Source organism: Sminthopsis crassicaudata, chromosome 2, assembly GCF_048593235.1.
Source record: "Sminthopsis crassicaudata isolate SCR6 chromosome 2, ASM4859323v1, whole genome shotgun sequence".
Lineage (NCBI taxonomy): Eukaryota > Metazoa > Chordata > Mammalia > Dasyuromorphia > Dasyuridae > Sminthopsis > Sminthopsis crassicaudata.
In genome coordinates, this window is record NC_133618.1 from 484,396,812 (window position 1) to 484,413,735 (window position 16,924).

At 47.2% G+C, this 16,924-nt stretch overlaps 1 protein-coding gene across 7 annotated transcripts in view; it reads right to left on the reverse strand.

Moving 5' to 3' along the window:
• The window catches only part of ZNF423 (zinc finger protein 423), a 403,307-nt gene that overhangs the window by 148,128 nt on the left and 238,255 nt on the right, over positions 1-16,924 (reverse strand). For all 7 annotated transcript variants that reach the window (XM_074293331.1, XM_074293332.1, XM_074293334.1 and 4 more), the window contains one exon: positions 6,666-9,889. In XM_074293331.1, the coding sequence (XP_074149432.1) occupies positions 6,666-9,889 (3,224 nt within the window). The remainder of the gene's footprint in view (positions 1-6,665; positions 9,890-16,924) is intronic.

Below are 16,924 nucleotides of genomic sequence, written 5' to 3' on the forward strand. Positions count from 1 at the left end.
TTTTCCATTTAGGCTACAACTACAACAATCATGCTTTCCAGTCCTGAAATGTTAATCTATCATGGCAGGAAGAGGTGTCCCTAGGAAGAAAAGTATTTTTTATTCTTCCCAGAAATAGAAAAGGTATGTGCAAGGAGATGATGTGAAGGATGATGATAAGGTAGATTTTGGAGGCTGAGACTCTTCAGACTTTCTCACAAAGGCCATCTTGTTGCAATTGCTACATTCAGTTTTCTGAGGAAGCAAAAGATAATGAAGGGGCCCAGGTACTACTAAAGCTGAAGATATACATTTTCTTTATCTCAGTGTCAATCCCCCCCCAATAAAGTGCACAATTGGGAAGTACAAACAACAGAGGCTAAAACTAGAAACAACAGAGTTCTTTTCTCTTAAAGGCTTTAAAAAAAAAATTTAACAATGTGACGTGATGGATAACACAAAGCATCTGTGTTTTAAGAAGACCTGTTTGAACCCAACCTCAGACATAGGTGACTATGGGTGAATCACAATCTCTCCATTTCTGCTTCTGTATAATGGGGATATAATAATACCAAGAATGTCTATTTCATGAGATCATGAAATCAAATAATATATATATATGTATGTGTATATATATATACATATACATATATACACACACACACACACATATATATGAAAACAACTTACCTTTTCCTAGCAGCTTAAGGTTTACAAAGCCCTTTCCTTCATTATTGGGTGAGGTAGGTGGAAAGAGGCAGTATAGCCTAGGAAAGTGAGCCAGCCTTAAAACTCAGGGTCTGAAGTCAGGAGGACCCGAGTTCAAATCTGGTCTCAGACATTTAACATTTCCTAGCTGTGTGACCCTGGGCAAGTCAATTGCCTCAGGGGAAAAAAAAAAGACTAAAGAGATCCCTTTCCACTTATTAACTAGAGCTGTTAGTGTTTCACTTGTCTTCTCAAAGACTATTTCCTTATCTGTAATACCAGGACTATGTACTTCAAGAAGTAACTGAAACAAAGTACAGCATTTATCACCATTGTATACATGAGAAAAGAGGCTGAGAAAAATAAATCATAATAGATGCCCAAGATCCCATACATGGTGACAGACCTGGGATTTGAACTCCAAAAGCCACAGCCATTGTTACAACACAATTCCTAATCATTAAGTGCTACTTCTAAGGACTAAAGCATTCAAGGGTATAGGGCATATTCCTCCTTTGTTACTTGTCTGAGTACATTGGCTACAATGATGGTGAAGGAAATATTACCATTGAGGAAAAGGGGGAAAGAGTAAAGGGCTCAGAATCAAGTTTACTTTGTAACAGAGAGATCAGTGGTGACTGCCTACCGTCGGAAGAAATGCTGAGCCCCTTGAAGCAAACAAAACAGAGCTAGATCATAGACTAAGATGTACAAAATACCTTAGAGAGAGCCTGGCTCTCTCATTTTACAGATGAGGAAACTGAGGCAAACAGCGATTAAGTGACTTGCCTAGAATAATAAAGCTTAGAGAGTATCTGAGATGGGATTGGAATTTAGATCTTCCTGCCTCCAAATCCAGCACTCTGTGCAGGAAAATCTTACAACATCTCAAAGATCCCACCATGCTCCACAGACCAACCAGACACAGTTTTCCACTTGAAGAGTAAGAAAGTAGATGATTACTTTCCATCCTGCTTCTCTGTCACGACCTAGGGTGGCAAACAGCCCTCTTTGGTCTCTATTTCTATAGTGGGGTATAAACATTCATAAAGGTGGATATTGGGGCCTCATTATACTTTAGCAGAAAGAAGCTTGTGCTCAGAAGCAGAAAACCGGGGTTCAAGCCTTACCTCCAATACCTATTACTCTTGTAACACTGGAAAAATCACTTAAATATAATTTTATATAAAGACATATACACACATACCTGTATATATGTGTAAATAGATGTGTGCATATACACATACATACCCACACATGTTTCTCAGGTTTCTAAAATTGCTACCTTCACTGAGAAGAAGAGAATGCAAGGATTTTTCTTAATTTCTAGATAAAGTAAGACAGTGGGTAGAGCACCAAACCTGGAGTCAGCACAACATGTCTTCCCAAATTCAAATCTGGCCTCAGACACTTACTAGCTGTGTGATCTTCAACAAGTCATCTAACTATTTGCCTCAGTTTCCTCATCTGTAAAATGAACTGGAAAAGGAAATGGCAAACCACTCCAGTATCTTTACTGAGAATACCCCAAATGGGGACTGAAAAATGACTGAATAACAACAAAAACAGATTCAGAGAGGCAATGGAAGTTGGCTCCATCACAGAAAATGTAAGACGTAGAATTTGAAGTCAGATCTGTCTTGTTTCTCAGTCTCACCTTCTTCCCACAATACCTCAAGTGTTCCTCCCATGCAATCTAAGCCAAAGGTACCTTCTCTACAAAATGCTATTCTAAGGGATGCCATGCTTTGAAACTTAAATCACTGTACAAGTATTATTCCTCTGAAATAGTGGCATTTAAACAAACAAAAACCACCAAGTTTGGGTGGAGTGGATGAAGAAGTATAAGTTCTTCAAGGCCTTCTTAAACAGAGGAAATCAGAGAAATTGGGTTCATGTCCCACATCTGACGCTGACTGCCTGTATGGATCCCGTAACCTCTGGGTCATGGAGACTCCCCATCCCTCAGTACAGCTAACACAGGCTCAACAATTCCTAGCTTTGTGCTATAAAAGCCACTTAAATTAGTACACAGCCCTAACCACCCCAAGAAGAGGACTAAGCTTTCTACGCCCATTTAACAGATAAAGATCATCTGGCTAAGAAAGGGCAGGCGATTTCCAAGGGAGACAAAGACAGGACATCGATCTTCAGCCCTGCCCCCCATGCCTACTCCCAGATCATCGTTAAGGCTCCCAATCCCTAAACAGTCACGTCCCCATGCCCACATCTGGAGAGAACGTGGGAAGGGAACAGCAGGCGGGCCCCCACACCGCCCCCTCACCTGGGTGGCCCCCACCCCACGGGGCCAGGAGCCAGGAGGGAGTCTGCTGGTCACTGCAAGCTCCCCTGAAAAGTGTTTCTGAGGAAGGCCAGGCAAGGTTGAGGGCTGTCTGGGGGGAGAGGGAGGAAATGACTAGAAGAGAAACCTCACGTCTGTCTCTGAGGCAGCTCAAGTGGAAGCCTAAGAACCATAAATACTGCAGGCTAGGTGCCAGTAGGGGGTAATATTCCATGACTGGACCTTATTTTATTTATCTCTCCTGGGGCAGCCCCGAGCGAGGCAGGTTCGATGTGCACTGAAAATAATTAACACGGGAGGGCCCAGCATGGGGAAGGAGTAAGTGGCTGCCACTCCACTCCGGTTTGGAAGCTGGGTTCTGATGGGGGAATGGAATCACTGGTGGGGAACTCTGCACTCCCTCGCGGCAAAGCGGAACTCAAGGGGAATTTCCATGGGAAGTGACAAAGCCTGCTGACTGTGACAACCATGCGCACACACAAACACACACGCGCCGGGCCCACTTACTCACGCCCAGAGACGGGCATATGAAAGCGAAGTCCCCAAATCACCCCGACTCGAGTCTGCGCACACACACACGGGCTCGCACGCACGGGACAGCCCCACGCAAAGACAACAGATGCAGTCCCCAGATGCACTCACAGCTCCCCATGTGCCTGCAGAGCTAGACTCCCCTTCAAAAACACATCCATGTTCAAGCCCGCCCAGAGAGACATGGCGCTTGTATGTTCCCTCACACGGACACAGAGACACACAGGGACTGACACAGGTGCGCTGCCCCAGGCCCACGTCCTCCACCAGCCCCCTCCGTGAGGTACCCGTCACAGACTTGGCACAAACCTCATCAAGTGGCCCCAGACCCAGGTGGATATGTAAACACCAACATGTGAAGGAGAAAAGCGGATGCTCATTCACTCACTCGTTCAGATTCTCTGTTTCCCTCCCATCAATTTCCCTTAATTTCTCCTCTCAGCCTTTTCCCAAGAAGATCCCTCTTGGTGATTTTTAGAAACTCTAATTGAAGAGATAGCAAGGCACGGACTGTCTCCAGCATCCAATGCACCTTCTCATTCCCGTGGGTCCCTTCCCCACCACTCCCCGAGGACCAGCTCAACATCAGGCTCTGCTTACAGAAATATAAGAGATGATGCTCGTTACCGCGTCACCTCGTGGTACTTTTCTGACCCACTGCTGCTCTTCTCGGATCTGCACTCAATGCAGAAATGAAGACAAGGATAAATAATGACAGAAGGAAGAGCGTGTAAGGGAAAGGTGGCCAAGCCCTTAGGAAAGGTGATTCATAGGTAGCTCTTTAGGGAGACAAAGGACTCTTCCTGAGGTAGGAACCCTAGGCTCTCTGGTCCTGACTTCATGCCTTAAAATTTGTGTCTCAATTTTCCCATCTCTGGAATTTGATGACACTATTCAGGTGTTTTGAAAAGCAAGTTATATCATGGATGTAAAAAGCATTTTTGAAAAGTATAATACTCTAAGTGAGATGTGGTATTATTATTTTTTATTGCAGTGGGTAGGATGAGACCTGACTTCTTTAGAGGCAGCATCCATCCCACGGGGCTATATTCCCTATGAAGCCTGTTGCTACAGACTTGGACCCTGGGGTCCCATCAAGACTCAAGTGAGGTACTGAGATTTTTTATCTTAACCAATTTAAGCTCCTTGAGATTGAGGTGGAAAGGTGGGAAGGCAGTCCTACCCCAAGCCTTCTGAAAGTCCCACAACTAAAGAAGGTAGGGTTCCAACTGTGGCCTTGGTGCAGCCTACAAGTGAGATCAGTTGGATAATCCTTTTCCAACCTTCTCCTATAGATGTGCAATGTTCCATCACTCCTTATCATCCACAGCCCCCCTTCAGAATGACTTAGCCACAATATCTGAGGAGCTTTGGGGCCAAATGCCCATCTAATATCTAGACACGACCCAGTCTCTGGGTAATCTTTGTCTCCAAAGGGCAATGGGGCCATATCCCATGAGGAGGCTGGGCTTGGAAACATAGGCTTCAAATATCCAGAATCATGGGGAGTGCAGAAGAGCAACTTTCTGAGTTGTTGCACCTTTGTAAGACAGCTGCCAAACCTCAAATAGGACTGCACTGGCTAAAATATCCTATTTCTCCAAGATCTGCAAAAACTGGGTTTTTTCCAATTCCATCTGATTATGTCTCCAGCTGTCACCTTCTTCTATTTGGGTTTTATTTTCACCTCCATAAAATGAACTAAATACAATGTTCTCTAAGCTTTCTCCCAGCACAAAAAATGTTAGGTTTCTATATCAATCTCTCCCTGTTTTTCCTTCTCTCCTTCTTTCCTTCTTTGTCTGTCTGTGTCTCTCCCCGTCTCCCCCCACCTCCAAGCATGGAGCCTATTGCAAGTCCCAAGGCCAAATACCACCAGCAAACACCTGTGGCAAAAGGCTATAGCCCCAAATCCTGCCTCCCTCAAGGGCAGCAACAGTAGCACCTGGAAGAGTTTACTCTTAGGAAACATTTGGCATCTCCACCCATCTGGAAAGAACACAAACCCAGAGAGAATCCACAGGCCCTACAGGTCTAATGCTTGAGAAGCAAACAGCCAGATGGAAGAGTGGAGCTTCTATAGAAAGTCCCCGCTCAGCCTCCTAGACCCAAGCCCCACAGCCACCAAGGAAAGGGCTGATGTGCCTCTGCTCCCCAAATCCACAAGGGCAGATACAGCCAGACAAGGAGTTCTTGTGGAAAACAGATTAGTGTGATTAAGAGAGCTGGATTTGAAAATTCTGATTCAAATCCTGAATCATAAATCTAAGTTTTAGAGCTAATTGGTATCTCAGTCTCCACCTTAACCATCCTCCCCCCTTTATAGATAGGAAAACAGATGCCCAGGGAAATAAAGATACTTGCTCAAGACATGCAGATGTATCAGAGGGAAGTCTAACTAGAAAAGTATCACCCTTTCAACCCTGTCAAAGTGGAATGGATTGGAACAAGAAATGAGAAGATAGGATTAGATGACCTCAGAGGATTTTCTAGTTCCAATTTCTATGAGCTTATGATCTCTCAACTGTGGCAGGACTAAGGCCCAAACCATCTCTGAAAGGAACAAACCTACCTGGCCACAGGACCAAAGAGAAGTCATTCCACTTATCTGAGGTACAACTTTCTCATCTGCACAATGGGGATAACTGCACTACCTGCCTCACAAGACCAGGGTAGAATGAGTGATGCAGCTATAAATTGATTCATTTTTATTATTTCTGTTATCTATATGACCTTGGGCAAGTCAATTCACCTGGGGGAGGGGCCTCAAATTCCTCATCTATAAAATGAGAGGGTTGGGACCAGCTGATCTCTAAGGCGTTTTCCATCTCAAATCAATCAACAAACAAATAGGCAAGCAAATGCTGTGGGACCTCCAGCAAAGGGTGTGTGAGTGAGTGAGTGAGTGAGTGAGTGAGTGAGTGAGTGTGTGTATTGTGTGAGTGAGAAGTTTCAGTTACAAAAAATGTGAATGTAGTTCCAGCTTCATTTGTTATGGGTTCTCCAGACAACTACAAGGAACACCCACTCACACTGGGACACCAGAGGACCCAACAGCGTGCTGTGGATTCAGATTGAGAGTCCCCTTCTCACAAGTAGGGGGGCAGCCCCAGGGGAAGGAGAAAAGAGACGCTGAGCTACTTACTCTGGGGACCGGAGATGTCTGGGCGCCTTTCCTCTGCCCGCTCGTCTCAGGGGTCAGGTCCCTGTGGTCCATCTGTACGTGGCTCTCCAGATCCTCGGCGCTCTCGAACTTCACGCTGCACTCTGGGCAGCGGAGGCTCCCGCAGGGCCGCTCACCGGCCTCCGGCGGGGTCAGGCCGGACGCCTGTCCGTTGGTGCTGCGGGTCATGCAGCCGGCGCACAGGCCGTAGGGCAGGCCATTGACATCCAGCTTTACCAGGTCCTGCTTGTTCCGGAACTCCTTGAGGCAAAGCGCGCACTTGTAGAGCTTCTGCAGGGACTGGCCGTTGGGGGAGGAGGCGGCCGAGTTGCCGGCCAGCTTCTGCATGTGGAAGGTGCCGTGGATCTTGAGCTCCAGCGTGGAGGTGACGGTCTGCATGCAGACGACGCAGCGGAAGCCGGTCAGCGAGTTGCGCAGGTCGGGGTGCATCTGGCAGTGCTCGATGAACTCCTCCTCGCTCTGCAGGGGCATCTTGCAGATGCGGCAGGTGCCCGTGTCCAGGCTCTTGCTGTGCGTCACCTTGTGCTCCGTGAGCGTCAGCAGCGAGGGGAAGCGCTCCCCGCAGATGGGGCACATGTAGTGCTTGGCGGGCCCCCGGTGGGTCTGCATGTGCTCCCGCAGCCCGTTCTCCGAGAAGAAGGTCCGCGAGCAGACGTTGCACTTGTGGCTGCCCTTGATGAACTCGGCCTTCTTGCGGGAGCAGTCGTCCTCCCCGGGCCGGATGTTGTGGTCGCGCAGGCGGTGGTTCTGCAGCAGCACCTCCATGGTGTAGGCCGCCCCGCAGATGTCGCAGCCGTACATGGGCTCGGAGGCGTCCACGTCGTCCTCGCTGGCCTCGTGGCTGTTGGGCGCCTCCGGGTTCTTGAGGAGCATGTTCTGGATGTCGGCCGGCTCGGCCTTCTTGCCGGCCGGCGGCATGCCGTTGGCCGTGCCGTTCTCGGCCGCCGCATCGAAGACGCAGTGCTTCTCCCGGAGGTGCTTCTCCAGCAGGATGATGGCGTGGAAGGCCTTGCTGCAGAACTTGCAGTTGTACTTCTTGCTGTGGGTGGTGATGTGGCACTGCAGCTCCACCTCGGTGCTGAAGGTCTCCCCGCAGAAGATGCACTTGTGCGACTTGGTCGGGTTGCCCAGGTGGCTGTGCTTGACGTGGATCTGCAGGTCCACCTCCTTGCGGAAGTCCCAGTTGCAGGCGGTACAGCGGTACATCTTCTTCTCGTTGCTGTGCTTCACAGCCAGGTGCACCTGGATGGAGACCTTGGAGTCAAAGACCTCCTGGCAGAGAGTGCAGTGATAGAGCACGAAGGTGTGCATGTCCAGCAGGTGCTTCTGCAGGTCGTCCACAGACGAGAACTGCTTGTCGCAGCTCTCGCACACATAGTGGGTCGAGGTGGTCATGTAGTGCACCGTGAGGTGCTGCAGGAGCGAGTCCTGGGAGTCAAAGTCTTCCTTACACTGAGGACAGGACTGTTTCCTCAACAGCAGCTCCAGATGCAGCTTCAAGTGGGTCTGGAAACTTTCAAAGTTGGAGAACTTGAGATCACACTGATTGCAGGGGTATTCCCCGTTGGAAACGGAGTTGATGCTAGCAGAGAGTCGCTGCCTTTTGGGGGAGGAGACTTCCACATCAGAAGAAACGGGGCTCTGCTCTGCCTTAGACTTTTTATTGTGTGCCAATGGAATATTCTTGTGGTTTTCTTTAATATGCTTTGTGAGCTTTAGGATGGAGCCAAAAATGGGAGAGTTTGTGCAATACGGGCAGGAGTAAACTTCCATAAACGACTGAGTTGGCTGTACAACAGGGGATTCCAGTTTTGAGTTCCCCACGTTGCAGTGGGTCTGCTGGATGTGTTCCGTGAGGGAGGACTCTGTGAGGAAGCCCATGGAGCACTGGTTGCAGAAGAAGGCGTTGTTGCCATCTGCAGGGTTGGCATTGGGACCACAGTGGGTGACCCGGATGTGCTCCTGGAGGCTGTTGATGTCGGCAAACATTTCAGGGCAGTAGTTGCAGTGGAAGGCGGAGATGTTGCTGAACTGCATCATGGGGTAGGCGTGGTTCTTGTGGACCTTCCGGACGTGCTCGTTCAGATTGTACAGTGTGGGCATGGAGTCCAGGCAGACCTGGCACGTGTGGCTCTGCTGGGGCTTGTCCACGTGGATCGTCTTCAGGTGAATCTCCAGGACGGCAAGGCTGTTAAAGTCTCTCTTGGAGCAGTAGGGGCAGCTGTATGTGACTTTGGACCAGCTCTGGCCCTCCTCCCGGTCCACGGCCCGGATCTTTTTCTGGGCCCTTAAAGGCTTCAAGGTGGAGTCCGGGGTGGAGCCTCGCTCCACAGAGGCGCTCGAGTCGGGGGTGGCGCTGCTCATGGATGCCACGCTGCCCAGCACCGGGTCAGGGCTGATGCTGTGGTTGCTGGAATCTGGCTGCCGGTGGCTGTCCAGGTGGCAATAGACCTCCTCCACCGAGGAGAACTGCTCTGGGCACATGGGGCACTTGTGTTTCTTGTTGGCGTGGGCTTGGTGGATGTGTGCGAGCAGCGAGTTCTCGTCCACGAAGACCTCGGGGCAGTGGATGCACTGCAGGTCGGCCTTCTCCGAGAGCTGCGGGTGGCGGGTCAGGACGTGCTTCTCCAGCTCCTCAGTCTGGCTGAAGGTATCCTCGCAGTAGTCACACATGAAGTCGTCCTTCTTGGCCTCCTTCTCCGACTTGGCGACGTGCTCCTTGTTCTTCTTGTGGGCCTGCATGTGGCTCTGCAGCGAGCTGGTGGAGGAGAAGCCGCGCTTGCAGACCGTGCACTTGAAGGGCTTGCTGGAGCTGTGCGTCTTGAGGTGGATCTTGAGGTGGTCGCTGCGGGAGAAGGCCGCCTCGCACTCGTGGCAGTGGTACTTCTTGTCGCCCGTGTGCAGCTTGATGTGCCGGTCCCGGCTCCTCTTGTGCTTGAAGAGCCGGCTGCAGTAGGTGCACTTGAAGGGGAGCTTGTCGCTGTGGATCTGCTCGTGCCTCTTCAGGTAGCTCAGGCGGATGAAGGACTTGTCACAGAACTGACATGGGTAGGGCAGGCCGGTCCCCCCTTCCTCCTCCCCAATGCCAAGGTCACACCCATCTCCTATCATCTGAGTGGGTGACGCAACATCTTTGCTGGAGGGAGAGGAAGCCACCCAGGAGAGCTGAGGGTCGTCATCACCATCTGTAATGGGAAGGCAGAAAGGAGATTAAAGGCAATTCCCAGGGCATCTGCGAAATAAGGACAAAGCTTCTCAACAACACCGCTGCACCGCTCACCAACTGCTCGGAGGAAAACGGGAGTGGCGCACAGGGGGCAGAGGGAAAACAAAACAAGCCAGAGAAGCAGCAGAGAGGGCCAGGGACAAGATGCCTTTCAGATTATAAAGGATGTTGGGAAGGCAAACAGCACAGTGTCATCTCTCAAGAAGCTGGCCAGACAGTAATGGGAAACCTCTCTTCCATTAATAACACACCTATCCATGGCCTTCTTAGCTACCACTGTCCTCCGGGGCTTCGCATCTCCCCAAAGAGGGTAACTCCCAGGGCAAGCTCTCAAGTAGGAGTAGCTCCAAAAGCTCAAGCCAACTTGGAAGTCATCACTGGAGGGGGGGCTCCAAGGCTAACTTCCCACCCACTGTAAGGGGCTGGCTTCCTCTAACCCAGCTTTTGCTAGTTTGGAACCGTTGACAATCACTGAGCTCTCACCCCCGATCCCCGAGTCTGCAATGGCTAAGCTAATATTGAGTGGTATCTCTAAGGTCCCACAAATTTTCCTCCACCCCCCCCAAAAAAACTTCAAAATCCAAATTAGTTTCTTCATTTTAAATTATATTAAATGAATAATTGTTATGTGTGACTCTTCGGGGAAAAGGAGAAAAGTGGCATAATCCAAAAACTCCAAAAAGTCTGGGGATTTAGACCTCAGTAAAGGAGATGGAATAAGTAGATTTAAAGATCACCGAGTCCTTTGAGTCCCTAACTTTTAAGAAGAAATGTCCCTCTCGTTTGTAAACCTGTCCACGGTGTACAACCAAAAGGGTCTAAGGTGCCCGATAAAATAGCTTGGCATTATGTCCTGACACTGATGTCAATCAGAGGATGTTTCCAGAACACCAGGGATGTTCATTAAGAACCCAAACACAATGTAAGGGGGGACCTATAAACCCATTAGTGACAAGGCAAGCCTTTTATCAAAGAGCTGAGAAATCTTTATCACCTAACAGGAGAAGGCGCTGTCCAGTGCTATCAATTCCCCCAGCTGGCTCAAGAGAGCACCACAAACAAAAATTGGCTGTTGAAGAAAAAACAAAACCACACAGACCAAGAGGGGAAAAGTTAAGTTACTAAAGACACTAAAGATAAGGAGAACAGAATGAAGCCAGCCATCCTATGTAGTGAGTTGAAAAGATCACGTTTCATGTCAAGCAGGACATAAAACTTAATAATGAATGAAATAGGCCACAGAGCTGCTGCGGGGGAGGGGAGAGACAAACAAAACATTAAATTAAGCTGCACTGACCTTTTTTGTGTGTGTAAACCCAGCAAAGCGGCTCTCTCTGCTCTCCCCCTCCCTCCCTCCACTTCCTCCCAGACAAACAGGACCGTTTACCCTTATAAAACATTTAATGATCCCATTCCAACTATTTCTTAAAGCGGCCAATAAAAGTGGTCTCCCAGGCCTTTCATATAAGGGAGTGGGCACGTGCACGCACACAACACACACAGCCACGTATGCACAAACACATACACACACACACCAAGGTAGGCTTCAGAAGCACATGTTCTTGCCTTGGAAAAAGGATATTTCATAGCTGAGGCAATGAAAAGATGCTAACACAAAACTTGGTCTAGAAGCCCTTCCCCCAAAACCAATGACTTCCTCCTTCCCACAATTCAGTGGGGCTGGCTGCCTCATTGGCACTGCCAGGACTTAGGTGCCCCGCCACCCCCTGGCTCTGCTGAAGCACAACCCTAACCACATGCCAAAGACCTGAGAGGTGGCAGACTAATCAGGCATGGATGTCCAACAAAGTTGCTTCGCACAGCCAAGTACAAACCCAGGCCCCCACGTAGCGCCAGACTTCAATCCTCATCTTCTTTCATTGCTCCCCCAAACTGGAAACCAAGTTGTTGGGAGTCACACCAGGGAGCCCCGCTTCCCAGACCTCCTTCCTTTCGAGTAGTATCTCTCCCTCTGATACCACCAGCAAGGGCTCCTTTCCTACGCAAAGGAGATGCAGTCCCCTGGGAGCCTCACATTACTGGGCCCTTTGGACTGGAACAATCCAGCTGGCTGCCCACTTCCTGGATTACATTCGGTGGGAAGGCACCATGGATCACTGCCTGCTAATTCCCAACTCACGCCAGCTGGGCTCCTCTAGGGGCCAGGAGACAAAAGGGATGGAGAGAGAAGCTAAGGCTGGAAGTGGGGTGATTGGTTCACTAGCACACAGTGATCCCGCCCCCAACGTGTGAAGCTGGGCTGGGGCTTCTGTTTGCTTGTTTTTGCTTTTAATGGTTTACTGTATCAAAATATATCTGTTGCTCGAATGCAACAGACTCTCTTCGGCCAATGCAATCCAGAACCCATAGGCTAAGAACTGTTGCTCCTCCAAGAACAATGCAACATTTTAGCGAAAAGTTCTGAGAGAGAGTAGAAGCCAAGAGAGCCAGCAAGAAAGAGGCAAGATTGTGGCAGGAGGTTAGTCTTTCTCAAAAACTAGCTCACAATTCTTTCAGTCATCTTTCAGTTTGGGTACCACAAATCCTCAGTTGTCTAAACAGAGAGAACCTCAGCATAAATGCAATCTGTTTGGGCTTCTCTTTCCCTTTCCCCAAATCATAAGTTTATACTTGCTAAGCAGTCTCTTCAAACACGTAACATTCCAAGTGAGGATCTCAGGTCCCTTTAAAAGACCTCAAAAATCAGGTTCTTCCACTTCAGAGGTAGGTACAGAGCAGGCAAGATTTGTCAACAATTTTAGAAAACAAGGCTAAGCATTTTATTGTGTGGATGGCAAAACTGAGCACTTGCTGAGATGATAATTATTTGCATTCAAATGAAATGAGGTTGTTTTAAATTGAAAAAGATGAATTGGGGAAATTGGCCATCTTTACATAAAAAGTTGAGAAATCAAATTGTCATTTGCTTCAAAAAAAAAAAAAAAAAAAAAAAAAAAAAGCTATTAACTTTTTGTGTCCACAAACAGTCTTTACCCTGTAAATGAGCAGTTTTTAATCTGGGGTCAGTGACTTTAATTTTTTTATAATTTTATAAATGTATTTTGATATAATTAGTTTCTTTTATGCAATAAGAAGCATTATTCTGAGAAGGGGGTCATAGGCTGCCAACAGAGTCTATGTCACAAAAAAAGGTTAAAGACCCTTTTTGGGGATTTGGAGCATTTATCAATTTGGAAGCAGGTTCAATGCCTTTCAGTTTAATTCAAGACACATTTAAATGTAAGTTGAAGAGAAAAATCTCTATAAGAAGTTGCGGGGGACAAAGATAAAAATGAAAACCAGTTGCTGCTCTTAAAAAGTTTACATTTTACCAGGGATATAACATGTACACAGATAAACAAAAATAGTATAAAAATGTACAAAATAATAAAATAATAATAATAATAATTTCAGGAAAAGCCTCATTTGGAAGGGGCGAGCCCAAATTCTGTTCTGAAGGAAGATAGAATTTCTACAAGATGGGAAAATGGCAGGAAGGAAGTGAGTGGGTACCTATTCAAAAGCCAGGAGTTAAGAGATGAGAAATGAAATCTTATTTGTAAAAGTTCCTTGGGCCCCAAGGAGAGAGGGAGGGAAGGGGAGGGGAGGGGGGATCACTATTGTCATCAAATGAGATAATATCCATCAAACACTACACACGATGGCTGGCACACAGTAGGTACTATATAAAGGTTATTCCTTTCCCTTCTGCTCTTGGATAGAGGTGAGTCAGTCATTTGTTAAAGTTTATAAGGCCTCAAGGGGGAAAGGAATTGGAGGAGAGAAAGATAACTATTGTCATCTAATGCGATAATATCTGTAAAGTGCTAAGTAATAGCATAATAGGTGCTATATAAATGCCTGTTCCCTTCCCTGCTGTTATTGTCTGAAGCCAATCAAATTCACAAGGATTTTTAAGCACTTACTATGTGCCAGACACTGTGCCAACGTCTGCTCCTAGTTCAGAGTTACTTTTTCCCATCTGATAAATAAGGATCCTCAGTCCAATATCCAAGATGAGGATATGCAGTAAACTCAACCAAAGGAAGCAATGGCATAGGTGGGAGCATCAGAAGACTTTTAAGACAGTGTCAAACAGCTGCCAACACTGAACCCTAATTTCTTCCTCTTCCTTTGGAATAATAATTCTGTATTAATGCAATCAAAGGAATTTAACAGAATGAGGGGGGAAATCACTTTCAAAAGAAGATTAAAGTCATTAAAAACGGCTAATCCTGCAAAATGGGACTCTCAGAAACAGGACTCACATGGCTACTCTCAGGCTTCTGTCATCATTGAAGACAAGAACCAAAACCAGTATTCAAAGAAGAAAATTCAATAAAAGTTTAATTAAGAAAAAAAAAAAGAACATTAGAAAGGCTTTGGAACATAAGTCATCCCTGGGACGGGATAGGATGCAGCAGCAGAGCTCACATAGCCACAGAGGAGCGGCCTGATTGGTCCCCTTAATGCTCAGCACACATATCAAGGAGCTTCAAGCACTTGTATCATGACTATAATATAGCTTCTTCTCTATCAGGTGTCTTCCGAGTACGGAGGTTCTCTAGGAATAGCAATGGGATCAGATTCCAGGTGCATCTTGGGGTGCTGAAGAAGGCCCATTTTGAAGCTCTGGCAGAAATGTACTGGAGAAGTTTTTCCAAGTGGTTCTAGAACAGAAAGAGGGCAGAGGGCATCCTCTCTGACATGCACACAGAGATCAGCAGTTTAGCTGACTCTATTCCCCAGCTGGCTAGACACATTCATTATCTAAGAGAATGATGCTGGGAGAGCCCTAACAGGCGATGGCATATGAATGTAATGAAACAGTCCTATGCCACAAAGAATGACAAGTAGGACTAGGGCACAGAAGCTTGGGAAGGCAGCCCTTTGGAGGACCTAGTGTTGGATCCACCCTAATGAGTGGTTTTGCTTAATTTTCAATAAATGGACTTTGTAGCAGAGGGTTGTTCAGCAGATTTGGGAGAAAAGTATATATAATATCAAAAACAAAATGTATACAACTTCTATGTACATAAGAGAAAGCAAAAAGAGTCTTCTAGAGTGTGATCCTATGGTGAATTAATGGGAAGAACTGACAAACATTTCACAAGATGGGCAAAATGTGGCCGGGTTGCTATCTATATCATTGGAAAGAACAGTCTTATGGATGAACACAGAGCCATTTGAGTAAATAAGCAAATGATGAAGCTGACGGGGAGAGAATTCAGGTTTTGACTTGAATTGGGCATCCGCTAAGTCAGCTAGTAGACATGTTGAATGTTAGCAGCCACATCACCATACTCCCTCGTGATGGCCACAAAGCCAAGTAGGCAGTATCCCATGGAGCTTGAGTGAAAACCACTCACTAATATTCTCCTCCTTACCAATCTTCTCTAGGAAAAAATGCAAAAGGCAAATACTACGGAGATAACAGGACCACTGCTTTCTCCAAAATCATGCCCGTAGTGGAAGGTGTCAGTAGGTCTAGCTCAGAGGGGACCAAGACAGAAACTAGATGTCAGAAGCCCACACCAGGCTCGGTACAGCTCTTCCACTTGCTAATAATCCAAAGTGAACCCTCTGTTTCCTCACTTGTAAAAATGGAAATAACAAACAATGCTTCTACTACCTACCTCCCTGTGCAAGGGAACACTTTTGTCAGTCTATATGAACTATGTGAAGAGGCAGCATTATGCAGTGGACAGAAAGTGGAGCTCAGGTACAAGGGCTCTCTGATACCTGGTAGCTATATGACCTCGGTCAAGTCAATTCTCTAAAGTTAAGGTGAAGAGTGCCTGCCTATCTCATCCATCTTTAGCGTTTCCTCGCCGGCATTTTCCTTGCTAATGAAATCACAGGTCTGGACCAAAAAGCTACAGTAATATAAACTATTATTACTATTATTATCTTTGTCCTTCACTCAGAACCAGAATAAGCTCCCAAACACCAGGATTCTCCTTCTGAGACTTATGGAGCAAGAGGCTTTATGGGGAGAGCCAGCTCTTCTTCAAAGGAGCTCCCTCCCTCCAACATGACCCAAATTCTACCCAGGAAGGGTCATCAGTAGGCTGTCCGGATCACTAGAGAAAGAGGCTGGGGAGGGGGAAAGAGGGAGGGCTGGCAGGGAGAACCCGGTCAGCATGGGGCCCGGAGGCCTCAGTGGGAAGGAGGAAGTCTGCAGGGAATGAGCCAGGAAAACAAGTTGGCACAGTCTCCCTATTCTTCATGGGGTTTTGGTGTCCGGCCACCCATCTCCAGCCACAGCACAACCAGCCCTTGATCATGTTCTAGACCTAGCCAATTAAGAGGCTGTCAACAATCAGCCCAGGGCAGAGGAGATTGAAAGTCTTATTATAGCAAAGGCAAGAGCATCTTTGTGAAAACTCAAATGCAACAAGAGCATCCAGACAGTCAAGCAGATTAAAATACAGCACAGACTGATTCCTTCACACGGCATACGGCGCCCGGGACACTAATATTCGGGTGTGAAATAATGCAAATGTCGACCAAATGTTGATGCCTCTGTTTTCAGTGTACTTTCAATTCCTTTTTTTCTTTAAAAAAGAAGACATCTTCTTAGACATCTCAGCCCCCACCTCCTCCACCTCTCCCACCCAACCCTACTCCCACCTCTTCCACCCTCCTACAGATACCCTATTCTTTGTCAAGTTGACTGGTTGCTGTTAGGATTGCTGCTTCGGATCTTGTGGCTAGAAGTCATTCATTCCACTCCTGGTACTGGGCTGGAAATAAACTCTATAAAATGAAGGGGGAAATGGCTGGGCCTAGAGTCAGAAAGACTCATCTTCCTTGGCTCATATCTGGTCTCAGCTCTGGCTGTGTGATCCTGGGCTAGTCACTCATCTCAGCTTCAGTTTCCCCATCTGTAAAATGGGGACAGAATAGCAACTACTTCCCAAAGGAGTTGTGACGAAGAATGAAATAAAAGTTGTAAAGTGCTTTGCAAACCGTCAACAGCTACACAAATACT